This window comes from Procambarus clarkii, chromosome 1 (assembly GCF_040958095.1).
Source record: "Procambarus clarkii isolate CNS0578487 chromosome 1, FALCON_Pclarkii_2.0, whole genome shotgun sequence".
Taxonomy (NCBI): domain Eukaryota; kingdom Metazoa; phylum Arthropoda; class Malacostraca; order Decapoda; family Cambaridae; genus Procambarus; species Procambarus clarkii.
Window position 1 is genome coordinate 40,345,585 of NC_091150.1, and position 13,244 is coordinate 40,358,828.

The 13,244-nt window shown below is 35.3% G+C and overlaps 1 protein-coding gene across 1 annotated transcript in view; it reads left to right on the forward strand.

Moving 5' to 3' along the window:
* Positions 1-13,244, forward strand: part of LOC123758842 (Ca[2+]-channel protein alpha[[1]] subunit D) — a 797,128-nt gene that overhangs the window by 152,373 nt on the left and 631,511 nt on the right. The window contains exons 13-15 of the mRNA XM_069338501.1: positions 2,995-3,140; positions 7,915-7,988; positions 11,165-11,316. Of these exons, the coding sequence (XP_069194602.1) occupies positions 2,995-3,140; positions 7,915-7,988; positions 11,165-11,316 (372 nt within the window). The remainder of the gene's footprint in view (positions 1-2,994; positions 3,141-7,914; positions 7,989-11,164; positions 11,317-13,244) is intronic.

The following is a 13,244-nucleotide window of genomic DNA, read 5'->3' on the forward strand; positions in this document are numbered from 1 at the left end:
TACTGTTTTTGCTTTTATTCACTGTATACAGACATTATATATAATTATCTACATTTTTTTGTTCACCTGTACAACTAAGGTGGTATGGTGAGTTCAGACAACAGAAGTCGCCACACAGAATCAGCTAACGCTTCCCTCCCTCCTTTACTTGTTAAAGGCCAGATGCACTAAAATTCCGCCTCCAATCATACTGTTTGTGGTGTTTTTACACTATATGCACCCATTATATATAAGTATCTACATGTTTCATTCACCATAATGTTACAACTAAGCTTGTATGGTGTCTAAACAACATAGTGGCCACAACAAAATTGCATGACACAAGACACAGCAGCCAACAGATGACGCCACCTCCGTCACGAAACTGCCTCCTCCCAACATACTCCTTTTGCTGTTATTTCACTATATACACACGCTACATATAAGGTTCTACATTTGTGTTCACCAAAGCGAAACACTATACTGGTATGGTGAGTGCAGACAATAACAGGTGGCCACACAGAGTTAGACGATGTTTCCTCCCTCAGCATTACTTCTCCCACAATACTGTACTATGCACAGCGCTAATTATCACTACAATCTGCTATTATCAGAATCCTGGTCATTTTTATCACAGTCAGGGGGTCTTCTGTAATACTATCTTGGCTAAATAATACCAGTTACATATATTTTTGACATTTTTAGGCGATGCTGTGGTCACAGGCATAACAGCAATACTGTTAGCTCTTGCTGCGTGCACTCGCCTTGGTTGATCACTCAGTACTGAAGCTCTCACACCTGGGAATGTTGCCCATGATTTAAAAAAAATGGCTCTGATTACAAGAGATCTGAGGAAGCTGATATGAACCCCCTTGTAGCCACAGGACTTTTAAATCTTTCGGGGTACTCCAACACATCAATAGCTGTGGTGCGCAATTCTGCGACAGTTACTCACCACCTACCTTGAAGTTATCTTGAGGTGATTCCAGGGCTTAGCGACTTCGCGGCCCGGTCATCGACCAGACTTCCTCGTTGCTGCACTGGTCAACCAGGCTGTTGGATGCGGCTGCTCGCAGCCTGACATGTGAGTCACAGCCTGGTTGATCAGGTATCCTTTGGAGGTGTTTATCAAGTTCTCTCTTGAACACTGTGAGGGGTCAGTCATTTATGCCCCTTATGTGAAGTGGAAGCATGTTGAACAGTCTCGGGCTTCTAATGTTGATATAGTTCTCTCTCAGAGTACCTGTTACACTTCTGCTTTTCAATGGGGGTATTCTGCACATCCTGCCATGTCTTCTGGTCTCATGTGAAGTTATTTCTGTGTGCAGGTTTGGGACCAGCCCCTCTACTACTTTCCACATACAGTATAAATTATTATGTATCTCTCCCACCTGCGCTCAAGAGAATACAGATGTAGACTCTTTAGTCGGTCCCAATAGTTTAGATGCTTTACTGAGTGGATTCTAGCAGTAAAGGATCTCTACACGCTCTCCAGGTCAACAATTTCTCCAGCTTTGAAAGGGGCTGTCATTGTGCAGCAGTATTCCACTCTAGAGAGCACTAGCGTCTTGAAAAGTATCATCATTGATATAGCATCTCTAGTATGAAAAGTTCTTGTTATCCAACCTGTCATTTTTCTTGCAGTTGTGATGGCTACTTTATTGTGTTCTTTAAATGTAAGGTCTTCCGACATGAGTACACCCAAATCCTTTGCATTGCCTTTTCGTTCTGAGTTATGATTTGACTGCGTTTTGTACGTAATTTCCGTTTATATATTTTCATTTTTTCCGTAGCACATGAGCTGGAACTTATCTTCGTTAAACACCATATTATTTTCTGTAGCCCATAGAAAGACCTGATTTACATCTGATTGGAGGTTTGCCGTGTCCTCAATGTTGTCTACTCATAAAAATCCTAGTGTCATCTGCAAAGGATGATACAGTACTATAGGTTGTGTCCTTGTCTATGTCCGATATGAGGGTGAGAAAAAGTACTGGAGCAAGCACAGTACCCTGAGGGACTGAGCTCTTCAAGGTTGATGGTCCGGATTTGATTTTGTTGACTATTACACAATTTGTTCTATTAGTCAGGAAATTGTAGATCTATCTGCCTATTTTTTAAGTAATACCTTTTGTATGCATTTTATGTGCAATAACACCATGGTCACAATTGTCGAAGGCTTTTGCGAAATCTGTGTAAATTACATCAGCGTTTTGTTTGTCTTCCATGGTATCTAGTGCCATGTCATAGTGGTCCAGCAACTGTGATAGGCAAGAGCGCCCTGTTCTGACACCATGTTGTCCAGGGTTATGGAGATGCTGTGATTCCATGTATTTTGTGATCTTACTTCTTAGCACTCTCTCAAAGATTTTTATGATGTGTGATGTTAGTGCTATCGGTCTGTAATTTTTTGCCTCTGCCTTATTTCCTCCTTTATGGAGTGGTGCTATCTCCACTGTTTTTAGTATGTCAGGGATAATGCCAATATCTAGGCTTTGTCTCAAAATAATGTGTAGGGCCTGCGAGTGTTTTTTTACAGTTCTTGATGAATATAGAGTATTAGTATCATATCCATGAAAAATTCATTTGGGTATTTTTATACCACAGCTATTGACGTGTTGCACAGTTTAAGGGTTAAAGTAGAGATGTATAAAAAGTTTTTTAAATTTATAATAATATTGATATAATATTTGAAACATTGGACAGCTTGTCCAATGTATTGTTAGTTTATGTTAATAGTGTGTCACTGAGTCACCATTCCATTATTCAAAAAATTTGTATTGTGACTGAAAATAATAATTAAACTGATTTACTGTTCTTGAATACTATGTATATTTTAATAATATTGGTTCAGTTAACTAATAAATTATAATTCATCACATATAATGAAGTGATAAGGAAATTTTTAGGTAAATAATTGCCGCAAGGTCATGATGCACTATAATAAAATTTAATATATGGCATGACATTTTATTATTACTTTGCCTGATTGGCATAGTATTTTTCCTTCCACAGAATTAATCGGAGAGCGAGGCGGGCGTGTCGCAAGGCGGTTAAATCTCAAGCTTTTTACTGGCTCATCATTGTCCTTGTCTTCCTAAACACCGCAGTCTTAGCGAGTGAGCACTACCGTCAACCTGACTGGCTCAGTCAGTTCCAGGGTCAGTTTACATTGCTCACATTTGAGTAAAATTAATTATGTCTTTTATAAATAGAGGAAAGTGTTGCATGTGGATTTGGTTTGCGGTGACTTTCTTTTACAGACCAGCTACAGTAAAATAAATTGTAACATTGCTCAGCCGTACAGAGTCAGAATAACAGTTAGAACAGTCAGAGTCTGCTATTATTTCAAAGCTAGCTTTATAAATGTTTTAGAAAGATTTGTAGATTAGTTTAATTAAATGTTAGGAAGAACAATTGAAATTAATGACCAAATGGTTTCACATAATGGATGTGGAAGGAAAAATTTACTTGAAAGTGCTTTGCTCTAAGAATAACAACACATAATTAGAATATAGTGCTATACAAGTCTAATGGATTCTGCTTTGTAAGTACAGTAGCCTAGGCCTACTTTATCTGGCCATGTATGAAAAGCATGGTTAAAAATCAGATGACAGTATAAAGCTCAATTTAAAATTGTAATACTACATTTTTAACTAAGTGTATGAAATTATCGTAATTATAAACTGATCACGCGTTAAACTATCGTATTGGGCAGACTCTATTGGAGTTGTGCAGAGATCATAGTTACAGGAATTACATTTTTTTATTCTCCCAATAAAAGTCGGCAAATTATGCAACAAAGATATAAAGTTAAACATAAAATATTATTTTTTAAATCAAAGTAATCTCAATAAATATAAAAAACATAGACAACATTATATCACTAGGGTGGTGAAAGGGAGAGTGGTGGCATAAGTTAATTTAAGAGGAAGGGTACTCGCCTAATTCTTTCCTACCATTCAGATTTAACCCCTGCCCTGGGCAAATTTTATAATGACATTCTCGTGGTGTGCCGAAAATAAATTGTTCCAAGAGCAGTATTTGTTCTTTTGATATTGTTAATTATCACCCAGGTAGCATGAAAATCCAAGTATAAAGTCTCTATCTCTTGTAGTTTAGCCATAGTTGCCTGGAGAAGTTACATTTGTATTGTAAAAATTAGGAGAGTTGCCACATGGGAATAACTTTGTTGATTTATTTTCAATGTTGCTCACTTTATTTATTTAGTTTTCTGTGGGGAGCCCCTTCGGCTACCTGGAGCTTATCGAACTAATGCATGTTATATTAGACCAGGACATTAGCTAAGGTCAGACCTCCCAGGGACCAGCACCAGAACCTGGCCCCTTCAGAGAGGTTTCAGGGAACAATGGCCCTGGAAAACCCCTTTGTGGTTGGGGTTTTCCTTATCTGCCATCGACCGGGGTTAGGCACCCATAAAGGTAGTTAGTCATAACAAAACAAACCCCACATGGAAAAAAAACTAAACCGATAACCGAACAGAGAGGTAGAAACTTCCTACAATCCCAAGGAAACAAGCAAACATCACACTTTACTGCCGCGCCAATCGTTCGCGTAGCCCTCCCCGCCCCGAGAGGGAAAGGGGGGAGCCAAGCATCAGTTCGTAAGCTAATGTCAACTGGGATAGACGCTTCTCTGGCCTCAATTTCCTAGGCAGTGTTTGCCTTTCGTGGCGTTCACTCTGTGTGTTGTGTTGTGTGGTGGCCAGGTGTTCCTCATCAGTACCGGGGCTGCATGTGCTTAGGGGCTTCCTTCCGTAAACGTCCTGTGAGTACTACCCCTGCGTGACAGGGTTATCTTCCCTGGGGCGTTCGAGAACCATTCCTGTAGAGGTTCTTGCTGCTCGGCATTTGCCTCGCCCTTGGGGCCAGCTGGGGCTTGGGGCCAGCTGGGGCTTGGGGCCCTTGTTTGGCTTTGGGTAGGGACTGATATTGTGCTGGTTAGGGCGTCAAGGTGTTGCGCGACCTGCCACCTAAGCGGCAACCGGTTCCTGTTGCCTCTGGGGACAGTGTACTTTTGTGGGGTTTTTCTTTTGTTTTTATTTTCATTTAGCTGGTGGGGGTTTGCCTAGTGTGGCTATAGTTCCACGGGTAGTGTTTGGTGGCCCTCTGCTAGGCCCCCATGATTGTACACGTCACAGGGGTTTTCAGTGTTGTCCTCTACCCTTTGTTAGTTTTTGGTTTTAACCGGTTAGCAACACCTTGCCCAGGCTTTCCGTAGTTGTTACCCTACGGGCCCTGGAAAACCCTGTCGGGGCTTGGTGGATCATTGAATGTGTCTTCTGGGTTCCAACCCGTCTTGTGTGGGTTTGTTGGTTGCTGTGCCCTTGTCTCCGGGTGACAGTCACCACTTATACCTCCGTCATGTTGCCTATTGGGTCCCTGACACCTTGACCCCGGAGTCTTGCGAGAGATATTCTCTGCTTGTTTTCCAGTACTCTCCTGATGATATTACTGTTCAGAGTACAGGCGGCATCTGTGTTGTAAGCTAGGTTAGGTTGCTGCAACGTGCTAGGTTGGTTTCCCACTCGGATGCCCCGGGGCCGCCCTGTTTTGGGTAGGTGCTGTTCGCCCCTTTCCCTCCCTGTTAACGACTCCAGACTGTCTGCGGGTTTCGGGGTCGGGGCGGGGTTTAGTTGGGGCTGAGACTTGGGCGGTTTCGGGGGATGCCCCGTTTGGGTTGGGGATGGAGGTTTTCGAGCCTGTTCCTCCTGCCAAGGCTTCTGGGTCTTACCAATTAGCCCTTTCTTGCTGCCTTTCTCATGGACTCTTCCTTTTCTTTACGGGCGGAGGGCGTGGAGGACGGCTCTGCCCCCAGGGCCTCTGTTGCGGGGTTCCCAGGGCTGTGGGGGATGCCTGCTAGCAGTTCTGGGGTTGTTTGCCCCTGCCTGGGATTTTGTACTTCTGGGCGGAGTTTTTCGCCCATCTAGTCTGCTTGCTTCCCACTTTTGCTGGCGTGTTTTCATATCTTTTGCGTCGGTCACAGCCCCCTGTTCTGGTGGCCATTTTCTTTCTGCCGGTTTCTCAGCGTAGCCATCAGGGCGGCGCAGCGGTTTGTTTACATGCGCCTGGGTGTGCGAGCGAGTGTCTTGGGTGAGTGACATATATATATATATATATATATATATATATATATATATATATATATATATATATATATATATATATATATATATATATATATATATATATATATATATATATATATATATATATATATATATATATATATATATATATATATATATATATATATATATATATATATATATATATATATATATATATATATATATATATATATATATATATATATATATATATATATATATATATATATATATATATATATATATATATATATATATATATATATATATATATATATATATATATATATATATATATATATATATATATATATATATATATATATATATATATATATATATATATATATATATATATATATATATATATATATATATATATATATATATATATATATATATATATATATATATATATATATATATATATATATATATATATATATATATATATATATATATATATATATATATATATATATATGTGTGTGTGTGTGTGTGTGTGTGTATCACGAAAATAAACGCGTGATTAAGAATGTGACAATGTCAGACCACGGAGGAAGGTGAAGACCTTCTGAAGATGTATTTAATATACGAAAGTACTTAAGGAAATTCCTGTTTCATTTTCCTCCGTGGTCTGACATTGTCATATATATATATATATATATATATATATATATATATATATATATATATATATATATATATATATATATATATATATATATATATAGACATATGTCGTACCTAGTAGCCAGAACGCACTTCTCAGCCTAATATGCAAGGCCCAATTTGCCTAATAAGTCAAATTTTCATGAATTAATTGTTTTTCGACTACCTAACCTACCTAACCTAACCTAACCTAACTTTTTCGGCTACCTAACCTAACCTGACCTATAAAGATAGGTTAGGTTAGGTTAGGTAGGGTTGGTTAGGTTCTGTCATATATCTACGTTAATTTTACCTCCAATAAAAAAAATTGACATCATACATAATGAAATGGGTACCTTTATCATTTTATAAGAAAAAAAATTGAGAAAATATATTAATTCAGGAAAACTTGACTTATTAGGCAAATCGGGCCTTGCATAGTAGGCTGAGAATTGCGTTCTGGCTACTAGGTACGACTAGAACGTACTTCTCAGCCTACTATGCAAGGCCCGATTTGCCTAATAAGCCAAGTTTTCATGAATTAATATATTTTCTCTAATTTTTTTCTTCTGAAATGATAAAGCTACCCTTTTCATTATGTATGAGGTCAATTTTTTTTAATGGATTTAAAATTAACGTAGATATATGACCAAACCTATCCAACCCTACCTAACCTAACCTAGCCTCTCTTTATAGGTTAGGTTCGGTTAGGTAGCAGAAAAAGTTAGGTTAGGTTAGGTTAGGTAGGTTAGGTAGTTGAAAAAATATTATTTCATGAAAACTTGGCTTATTAGGCAAATCAGGCCTTGCATAGTAGGCTGAGAAGTGAGTTCTGGCTACTAGGTACGACATATATATATATATATATATATATATATATGTATATATATATATATATATATATATATATATATGTATATATATATATATATATATATATATATATATATATATATATATATATATATATATATATATATATATATATATATATATATATATATATATATATATATATATATATAACATTTATGCTTGGATATTGAAAGCTATAATATGTTTTCTTCTCCAATTTAAGTCTTTAATATGAATTTTTAATACATTTTATGTGTTTTATATAATGTATAGTTTTAATTATTTTTACTTTTTTTCAGATTATACAAATCTTTTCTTCGTGGTGCTGTTTACCTGTGAAATGATGTTAAAAATGTACAGTTTAGGCTTCCAAGTAAGTAGGAATAATTATTTTCATTATTTTTCTTGTTACTTACTAAAATGTACACAATTGCAGTTAACCTGTGTGCTAGACTTTATTACTAAATTATTTACTTCATTACATCTTTTTTTATATTGCATGGTGTTTTAGCTTTTCATAATATTTATTTTAGGCAACAAATATTGTTCAAGTTATCCTTAATACTATATTATAATGTTATTTTAATAATACTAATGAAAAGAATTTTCATAAAGAAAGTAGATGGCATTGGGTATTTTTGCATTGTTTACTTCGTACACATTTATATTACAGTATTTTATAATGTGAATAGTCACATGCAGCACTTCAGGCATTCCTTAAGGTTGATGTGCAGATTTAGATAATTTAATTTAGTTGAAATTGAGATACTTTATTCATACATGTTTGTTTTGTACGTTTATTGTTAGATCAGTTTACACAAATTATTTTTTCTTGGGATATTGTTAGCTAACCTTCAGGAAGCACAAAAATTCAGATAAAAAGTCTCTAGTACCTGTGGTTTAGGTGTAGGGGCCTGGAGAAGGTGCATATTTTTATTTGAAGTGCCTGCATAGGAATAACTTTGTTGATTTATTTTCATTGTTTCTCACTTTATTTATTTAGTTTTCTCATGCTAACAGGTTGTATTTGTGTATCAAAGTTACTGTCTATTATGTAAAACTTTGAAAATATAAGTATGTATGGATATTTGAGTATATATATATACAGACACTCCACATACTTATTCATAATAATACATATATATATATATATATATATATATATATATATATATATATATATATATATATATATATATATATATATATATATATATATATCCATATATATGCGTGACCGAAAATATGACCGAAAAAGTAAGATTAATAATTCTAACACGAATTTTCTCAATATTTCTTATGTTTCTTTTCACTGTCGATGGTAATTGAAAAATCAATTCTCCAAAATTCATTTTTAGTTCTAGTCTGACGCGACACTTGAACGCGCTTCGTAATACCTTATTACATTTACAAAGACTTTAGTTTACACACACACAACTATAACCTACAAACACTAAACAGAGTTCTACTATGCTAATAATTTAAACGGCTTTCATTTTATATACCTGCATTTGGGTGAGGTGATATGTTACAACAGTTTTGGATGAGGTGAAAACAAACTTATATATATATATATATATATATATATATATATATATATATATATATATATATATATATATATATATATATATATATATATATATATATAATGTCGTACCTAGTAGCCAGAACGCACTTCTCAGCCTACTATTCAAGGCCCGATTTGCCTAATAAGTCAAGTTTTCCTGAATTAATATATTTTCCCTAATTTTTTTCTTATGAAATGATAAAGCTACCCATTTCATTATGGATGAGGTCAATTTTTTTTTATTGGAGTTGAAATTAACATAGATATATGACCGAACCTAACCAACCCTACCTAACCTAACCTATCCTATCTTTATAGATTAGGTTAGGTTAGGTAGCTGAAAAAGTTAGGTTAGGTTAGGTTAGGTAGGTTAGGTAGTCGAAAAAACATTAATTCATGAAAACTTGGCTTATTAGGCAAATCGGGCCTTGCATAGTAGGACGAGTACGACGTTCTGGCTACTAGGTACGACATATACATATATATATATATATATATATACATATATATATATATATATATATATATATATATATATATATATATATATATATATATATATATATATATATATATATATATATATACATATATATGCGTGACCGAAAATATGACCGAAAAAGTAAGATTAATAATTCTAACACGAATTTTCTCAATATTTCTTATGTTTCTTTTCACTGTCGATGGTAATTGAAAAATCAATTCTCCAAAATTCATTTTTAGTTCTAGTCTGACGCGACACTTGAACGCGCTTCGTAATACCTTATTACATTTACAAAGACTTTAGTTTACACACACACAACTATAACCTACAAACACTAAACAGAGTTCTACTATGCTAATAATTTAAACGGCTTTCATTTTATATACCTGCATTTGGGTGAGGTGATATGTTACAACAGTTTTGGATGAGGTGAAAACAAACTTATATATATATATATATATATATATATATATATATATATATATATATATATATATATATATATATATATATATATATATATATATATATATATATATATATATGTCGTACCTAGTAGCCAGAACGCACTTCTCAGCCTACTATTCAAGGCCCGATTTGCCTAATAAGTCAAGTTTTCCTGAATTAATATATTTTCCCTAATTTTTTTCTTATGAAATGATAAAGCTACCCATTTCATTATGGATGAGGTCAATTTTTTTTTATTGGAGTTGAAATTAACGTAGATATATGACCGAACCTAACCAACCCTACCTAACCTAACCTAACCTATCTTTATAGATTAGGTTAGGTTAGGTAGCTGAAAAAGTTAGGTTAGGTTAGGTTAGGTAGGTTAGGTAGTCGAAAAAACATTAATTCATGAAAACTTGGCTTATTAGGCAAATCGGGCCTTGCATAGTAGGCCGAGTACGACGTTCTGGCTACTAGGTACGACATATACATATATATATATATATATATATATATATATATATATATATATATATATATATATATATATATATATATATATATACACACACACCTGTATATGAGTTCTTACATTCTTGTACAGCCACTAGCACGCATAGCATTTCAGGCAAATCCTTAATCCTAATGTTCCCCGGAATACGACCCACGAAATCATTTAACAACCAGGTACCCATTTTATTGTTAGATAAACAGAGGCTACAATTAAGGATTGGCACCCAATAAATCCTCCCCGGCCAGGATATGAACCCAAGCCAAAGCGCTCGCGAAAAGCCAGGCTTATCATTTGACCACAGGGCCAGTATTTGATTATGTTCATTATATTAGTTTTGCTCCTTCGTAAAAATAGTTGTGAATTACATATGTAATAGTCACGCCAATTTGTAATATCTTTAGGGGGAAAATTTCAATTCTCCATATGATTGATAGAAATGGAATATTTTTTACATTAAGATAAACATGATGTCTAAACTTGTAACTAATATTATATTACAGGTATGACTACCCATGTTTCTTTTACTTTCAGGGCTACTTTGTATCATTGTTCAACCGTTTTGATTGCTTTGTGGTTATCAGTAGTATCACTGAGGTGGTACTTACCTCTACCGAAATAATGCCGCCCCTTGGAGTCTCTGTGCTCCGTTGTGTCAGGCTCCTCAGAGTCTTCAAAGTTACAAAGTAAGTCTTTTTATCTTCTCTAAATTATTAAAAAATAACAGTTCAAGCTATACTGAAATTTCTGATTTGTGAATTGTTATAACAATAATGTTAGCTTGAATATGTTCACACCCCATGTAGTTTGTAATTACAGCTGTACATAAAAAATATAATGTTCTATTTTTTTAAGATATTACAAAACATGAGAATTTTTTTAAATACTAGTATTAATTAATTTGTATGTATAAATGGTAATTATAAATTGTATTTCACTGTTATGTGGAGTGCAATTTATCCCAAGTTTTATGAAAGGGTGCATTTAAAGGTACTGTATTGTGAAAAATTCAGGATGTATTTTAGCCCCAAGAATTTTCTGGCAGAGCCTCTCGTGGCTACCTAAAGCTATCTGGCTGAGATGGCTCCCAACTGCTAGGTTGCATCAGCTGCAGAATTGTGTTTGGCATGCCAGGGATCAGAGCCAGAACCTGGCCCCTTTAACTGAGGTGCAGAGAGTAGGTGATACTCTGCCACCCCACCAAGAAAGCATTCAGAAAGTGAACTAATACAGACCACTGCTGGGTTCAAAGAGAACGAAGCCTCGAAACTGCTAAATGGATTTCCCCTTAAATGTAAACAAACAATTGAATCTAAAAACTAATACAAGCTTTTTAGCACCCCCACCCTCTGTTTGGGTTGGGCCCCAGAGCTCCAAGTCTACCTCATTGCTTATTACGGGTCTATAATTTAGAGGTTTCTCTCAACTACCATTTTTATAGATTGGTACTGTTTGCCTTTTTCCCTTTTATAGACTGGTACTGTTTCCCTTTTTCCCTTTTATAGATTGGTACTGCTTGCCTTTTTCCATATATTTGCTAAGATTCCTGTGCACAAGAATGTCTGGAAAATTAGTTGGAGTGGAATGCTCAGCTGAGTTGCACATTCTCGCAATGCCAAAGGTGAAACTCCAACAGGTTCAACTGCTTTATTTGTTCCTAGCCCCTTGAGTAATTTTTCCACTTCACCTTGAGATATCTCTATGTATTGTATGGTGTGCCCTGGAATTGATATTGGGTCCAGCTCTCTAAAATCCTCATTTTGTACTAACACACTTTGGAACTGTTCATTTAGCATTTCACACATTTCTTTTTCATTCTCAGTAGTCCTGTTCCCCATTCTCAATCTCTTGATTTTATCCTTTACATGCAGCTTGCTTTTAAAGAATTTATAGAAAAGGATCTGTTTTTCATTTGTCCGCTATACCTTTCTCAAAGTTTCTTTCTGCCTCTCTCCTCACTGCCGTGTAATTGTTTCTTGCTTGTTTGTAGTGCTGGTATGTTTGTGGGCTAGGCCTCTTCTTATATTGAACTAATTTTTTGTTTGTCTTTTCCTCTCTAGCCCTCTCACAATTTCTATTGAACCAATCCTGTTTTCTGGTCCTGCATCTCTATTTTGGTATGAATGTTTGTGTGCCTTCATCCTATATTTTGCAAAATTTGGCATACATCTCATTTACTTTCTTGCCTAGCAACAAGTTTGTCCATTTAAGTTCATTAAATAATTTTTCTAAGTTCACCATAGTGTCCTCTTTTTAAATCAAGTTTATCAACTGTTTCAATATCCCCATTCTATTCTAGATTACTTTATATTGCAAAGCATATTTAATTCCCAACAGGACATGATCACTCTTTCCCAAGGGAGGAAGGTATACTGGATGTCAAATATCTCTTCTTCTTTCTTGGTGAATATTAGATCTACTATTGACGGAACATCCCCTTCCCTCATTCTTGTGGCCTGTTTGACGTGTTGATACATGAATGTCTCCAGAATGAGGTTTACAAATCTGCCTGTCCAAATGTTCTCTGTTTCTGCTTCGTTGGCCTCCCAGTCTATTGCTTTCAAGTTGAAGTCCCCCCACTACCAGCAATTATGATTTATCTTTATATCTGGTT